General features: G+C 35.2%; 1 protein-coding gene across 1 annotated transcript; it reads left to right on the top strand.

The window, feature by feature from the left end:
• Window positions 1-775: 775 nt before the first annotated feature.
• On the top strand, window positions 776-2780 carry LOC121426513. The gene has a single exon (XM_041622846.1). The coding sequence runs from the start codon at window positions 778-780 to the stop codon at window positions 2590-2592; it is 1815 nt and encodes a 604-aa protein (XP_041478780.1). The 5' UTR covers window positions 776-777; the 3' UTR covers window positions 2593-2780.
• The last annotated feature ends 3727 nt before the right edge of the window (window positions 2781-6507 follow it).

Here is a 6507-nt window from a genome sequence, read left to right as displayed (position 1 = left end):
TAGTGGTGAGGCTACTGCTAAAGAAAAATCGTCACAAATATATAATACATTTCTTTACTGATAAACAACGTACCTTGCATGTTGTAATCTAGTTTTCATTTCATTATCAATATATTCATGAAGTGCAGCAGTGCCTTTCATTCATTTCTTTGCTCATGGCATTACTTTATCAAACTATGTATTCAAGCATGTCAAGTAATTCAGTTGTGAGCGTGTAGTGATTCTACATGCCACGTCACTAGATAAGTTCATTGGCACAACTATCATAATAGACTCCATGTTAGTTGCCAGACTTACTTACAAAATGTACTTTTGAATTATTTGTTTTGCTACTACAAATTGTCAACTATCGGAGATTTAACCGACTCGGCTAAACCTGTGACTTACAAAGGTAAGAACATCACTTTTGTGTTAGTTTGATAGTGTTATCGTGTTTTTGATGTGGTGGAATGATAATTGTAATTGTAAAGAGTGCGTGATTTTGGTCACAAAAAGAAGCACATTTTTTGTAAAAAACGAATATTAGAAAATAATGTATGAGTTAAAAAAAAGGTACGCGTACTTGGAACTTTAAATGTAAGTGAACAGTAACCCCGCTACCCCCCCCCCCCTCCCCTTGGCTTTCTCTCTCTCTCTCTCTCTTTTGCATACTATTTATTTCGATAAAAAGATATTGTATTATCTATTATGCCTCTTGCTTTTTGCGATATCCAATCTCTCTCTCTTCTTTTTCTTTACAGCTCACATCCTCACCTTCCTTTAATTTTTTTTTTCACAATGGCGTCTGAATTAAGCTCTGTACAAGAGGGCGCTGTTTGTGAGGAAGCCGACTGCGAATCGATTACTGACGTCACGTTCTACGTGAAGGAGAAGAAGAAACTCTGTCATGACTGCGCCTTGAAAAAAGAATGCATCGGAATAGCAAGAAGAGGTGGGCTTAACATGTACTGTGAGAAACATGATAAATTAATTGATCTATATTGTAAGACCCATGGCATACCTTTATGTGTCTCTTGCACTCTAATAGATCATGGGCAACAGCAATGTTTGAAACAAGACGTAGAGGACGCACTCCCGGAAATCAAAGCCTCTCTCGGCATCCTCAGCAAAAAGGTGATCGACAGATTAGAGATGCATGGAATCAAAGGCATTGAGATTCGTCACACCAGACAAGTCGCAGACGAACATTTGCAAAAAATTCAGAACGACGTTGATTCCGTAATCGAAATCGCGATCGAAAAAGACACAGCAAGAGAAAGGGAAGATGCTGATAAGATCGACAAGGAAGTTGATGGGGAAAATGAACAAATTCAAAAGGAGATTCGAAAGCTCCAGGATAAAATTCAAAAGAACAATGAGAAGAGAGAGAGGCGGCATGAAGAAAATCGTTCAGTTGCAGAGAATAGACGAAAACCGATGATTGATAAACAACGCATTCTTCATGCTGACATTCAGAACATCGCTCAAGAGATCGAGAGAAAGATTGGAGAGCTTGAGAAATCATGGCAAGACGACACCAAATCAGCAGAGAAAGCAAAAGAGACACTGGACAGAATTCTTGAAGACGATAAAAATATTGTCATAGATGGACATCGTGTGCATGCATCAGTGAGTGAGGAACTAAAGAAGCAACTGAATGAGGGTGAGGTGAAAGAAATAAATCGTGTTGTATCAGGTGTGAGGTTTGTGAAGGGTGTTGGGAGAGAGAAGTATGATGGAAGAATTGATGGGTATGATGGAGAGTGGAAGCTCATTGATACAATCAATGTCACAGATAAAATCAATTATCCGCGCATTGTTGGATGTATAGATGAAGATAAGGTGATGATCAGAGATGCACTGATTGGTGAAGGACATACCTTCATGTTAGATTTGAACAGTAAAACCACACAGAGAGTGATCAACGGTAGTGATACATCATTTATATACTCATGTGCAGTACTGAATGATGACAAGATAGTATGTGGTAGATACATCAAAGGTTGTACAGGAGACAGTCTACCTGGGTGCATCAGTGTATACGACAGACAGTGGAATCACATCAATGACGTCACAATACCAAGAAACACGACGCGTACTGATGTAGGGGTGCGCGTTGCAATCGATCAGGATGGGATGATCATCGCTGCTGAAGTGGATCAGTCTATGATATACGTCATCAACCCAGCTAATGATGAGATTATCAATACCATCACGTGTAAAGAGAAGATAGTAATGCGCGATGTGCTGTCATCAGGTCACATCATCGCTCGACCTTCACCACCTGATCGCAGAGCACTCATCATTGACAGAGAGGGTGATCATAGGGTAATCCCCCACAGTGATGTCATCTTGAATGTGTGTGTTGATCGTATGACAGACGACCTCTACGTCGTGACATCAGATGATGAGTACAAGACGTGTGTGATTGATCAGGTGATGAGTGAGGGTGATATGAAGAAGAGAAGAGTAGCATCATTCCCTTTATCAACTACACTGAGGGATGGATTCGCTCACCTTGTTTTATCTGGAGTGATCATGACATCATCAGGTGATATGATTGCTAGTGATGAACATAATATTCTCAGATTCAAAAAACGATTCATCCTCTAGCTCCATGACAGATGAAACCGAACAAACAAATGATAGTGGGAATGATGCTACATCTAACCAATATATGCTTTCAAATTAAAAAGAATAAAAAACACAATGCAAACGCATGATTCATTGTAATTCATGGTTTCTTTATGGGTAAGCTTCATATTCATATTGAAAACCTATCAGGGTTAATACTCTTTTATTGTACACGTTGTTTCAGAATATCTTATACCAGACTACGCCGTCGCTTCGTTGGCGTAAGTAAACATTAATATAAATTATGTCTGCATAGCAGCTTTTTATTACTATTCCCGTGTATATTTCATTTTAGTTCGACATATGTAAAACTGAACAATTAAAATGTTCCTCATTTATGTAATCATGCTGGTTTAAAAAAAAATAATCCTTTTAATAGTCCATCGCGTGTTTTAAAGCTACCACGGTCTTATCCTTCTAATGAAACAGTAGGTGTTACTCTAAAAAATGTTCAGTGGTATCTTGATTCAGTAATGAAAGTTAAAATTAAACGAAGCGCTAGCTCCTTTACATTAAAATTGTGTACTTTTGACTTCTTTGAAAGCGCGTTATATTAGACCATAATTGTTCTCATAATAATGTTGCGATTTGGACCGTGCTCACGTTTGCTGTATCTCGATGCGCATTACATCTTAACATTGCTTGCTTGTTTGTATATTTTCACTTCCAACATCAGATCAACATAAATCAACAAAGTTTATTACATCTAAACATTGCTTGTTTGTATATTTTTACTTCCAACATCAGATCAACATAAATCAACAAAGTATTTTGCTGTAGCTTCATACGAAACAGCCCCTGGAATGATCTCGATCAAGCATGATATGATTATAATTACCTGAATTTACCGAGAAAGGGGACTGTTGCAATGATTACAATACATTTTGGTTGATTGCACTTTGTGCTCTTGTCAAAAGAAATACATTGTAGATAACATTAAGCAGTAGTGTATAACATTCCAATTTGGTCTTGGTGACCAAAATGTACCAGTATAGTGTTTATTTACCAAACGGGATCTGTTGTTAGAAGAATGCGCATTTGAAAATGATTTATTACATTTTTGTCACGTATAGCTATGTTATATTTTCTTTGGTCCATAACAGGATAAGAGTGAAATGGAAATTTAATTAAAATGGTGACTGGTTTGAGTTTGAATGTCCATGACGTCAATAACTGTTTGCTTGCTAGAAAGTTTATTAAATTTAGTTGCAGGTACAATAAAACGATAACTGCAATTTGTTGGATTTTTTTTTTATTTTCATCCTACCGAAAATGCTTTTGCTAATGCTTTGTGTAATCGAGGCCGTTTTTACTTCATCTTTTCTTCTTCAGAATCTAAATGAATATCTGCAAGAGTTTGACATAAATTGTGTCGTTGATTGCTGGTCGGTTTTATACCAAAACATCCAGATACATAAAGATGATTCATTCGCTTTAGTAAACATGATCAGTTAGATGTTTGTGGTTGACTGATGTAAATACGTTTATTTCAATACTATATCGGGCAGTGACTGTTTTGCTGTAAATTTATGTTCAGTTATGTATGAATGACACGGAGGAAATTGTGTATTCGCAGTCACATTTATTATAATCACCTAAAGATCTAAAATCGGTTAGATTTCTTTTATTTTTCATGCGTACTGAAGTTATTTCTATCGATGAGTTGTTTATTCAAGATTGTTTTGACTACATCTTTTCATCTAAAGAATGTAAATTAACTTGATTGGGAAAGACGATCAAAACTAAATTGGGAATCTGGGATGTTTGCGATAGTTGTTGTTTCATATACGATTTATCCATGCATCTTTTGCTGTTTTCATGTATCATATTTTACTATTAAACAAAAATTATTAAAGGTCATTTGTACATACTACAACTATATCATTTGAATATCTAAATCTACTGTAAAAAAAGCCATTTAAATAGTTTTAGAGTTATGTATTATTTGGCTCTTTACAAGGATAATGCTTTACTTATACTTCTATTTAATCTATCTTAGTAGATTTAACAGGTGATTTTGCTATAGTCTAAAAATATATCGATTGCTGCTATATTTTTTTTTTGAAAACATGGCCTATATTGTAGATGCATTTGCTTGAAGGAGATTATTTTGCCGCAATAATATTGTATAATCTTTTTTTCGCAAATAAGATAAAAATGAAAAGAAACATCAAATGTGAGTAGATACAAAAGCTATTGCGTGCATGGCTTTACATGAGGTTATGAAAAAATCTGTAAGGCTGGATCGCCAAAACACGACAGTATGAAATATTATGAATGGAATTTGAATTTTCAAATATGTATACCACTTAGAAAATGATGTAGTATTTTTATACTATGATTATGATGTACATACATGTAATCACATAGGGGTCCTGAAAAGTTTCGTTTGTAATGGATTAAATTCGTTTCATGTTTCGTACTAACAGGTGGGTGTTTCATAAGCATGTTCGTAAGTTGAGAGCGACTTTAAGAACGACTGGTGATCCTTTCTTTTGGTAAATGTTATACACCATTGGCGGTGGTTTAGCGCGTAAGAAAGGTTCACCAGTCGTTCTTAGAGTCACTCTTAACTTATCATACTTACGAACAGCTTTGTGAAACGCCCCCCCCCCCCCTGTAATGACTTTGTATTAATACTTAGGAGTATAAAATGAAAATGGGATGTTAGCGCAATAGTCTGCAAAAGGGGTTGTAAACGCTTTCTGAGATCGTCTATTGTTGTTTTTATGAATTATGTTTTACTCTTAACCATGAGTTAGCAAAATATTTGCATATTACATTACACTAAATCATTTCAATACAAACCTGTATATTTGTATTACCAAAGGAGATCTTTAAAGTAAATTTGGGATGTTAGCGATAGTTAGAATATATTTTTTTCAAACACAAATCCAAACACCTTTTTTATTATTATTTTCATACGTTATCTTTACTATTAATCGGGAGGTAACCGAGTTACTGATCATTAGCATATTCTTCACACTACTAATAACTTTAACATCTTTTTAATCTGCTTTCAAAATATTTTCTAAATAAAGTTAGAATATGAGTGAAGGTTGGGAAAGTTTATTGAACGTATTATCTGGTATTCTTTCTTTTTGGGGGGCTGTTTTCATGTTCTTTATATTAGATAATTTTAATATCTAAATCTGCTTTAACATGTTAAAGGAAAAGTCCACCAGCAAAAAAAGTAGATTTACGTAAAATAAGAAAAAGCAAACAAGTCAATTTCGTTTAAGCTGGTTATTGTCAAATCTGTAAACATTGAAAGTTATAAAATGTCAAACAATAATAAAAGAAAAAAAGTGGGTGAGGGATATCATTGTCTCTCTCATTTACATCACTGAGTTATTATTTTACATGTAAGCATATGACTGTCTTCGGAAAAACTGAGAAACTGTAACGTGCTATACTTTTTTTTTTTTAATCAGATTTTGATAAAATTTGTAAGTGTTATGCTTGCTTGACTTTTCTCTATTGATTCAAATCATTATTTTGGGCGGGCCTGACCTTAAAAAACAATTAATAAAATTAAAATGGGTGTTTATCATTGCCATTACATGCTTGGTTTCCGCTTTAATAAATTTCATCGCTCCTCAAAGAATCCTGTAAGACTAATTATTTCAGGAATTAAATGGGACCATTAAGAATCAGCAAGAAGTTGTTAGACTTTAGTTAGAGAGAGAGAGGGAGACAGGGGAGGGGGGGGGGACGGGGAAGCAAAGACACAAGCAGTGAAAGAGACAGAAAGGGAAGGGAAACACGGGGAGAGGGGAAGAGAGGGAGAGACAGAAATAGAGACACATGAAACAAAACAGAGGGAAGGGGAGAAAGAGAGGGAGAGATGAAGAATCGGACGAATTTATTCAAGAAATGAGACAGAAAGAAAGT

The sequence above is a fragment of the Lytechinus variegatus genome, chromosome 13 (assembly GCF_018143015.1).
Source record: "Lytechinus variegatus isolate NC3 chromosome 13, Lvar_3.0, whole genome shotgun sequence".
NCBI classification, from domain to species: Eukaryota; Metazoa; Echinodermata; class Echinoidea; order Temnopleuroida; family Toxopneustidae; genus Lytechinus; species Lytechinus variegatus.
Note: the sequence above shows the minus strand (reverse complement) of the source record. Positions and strands in the feature narration are given on the sequence as shown.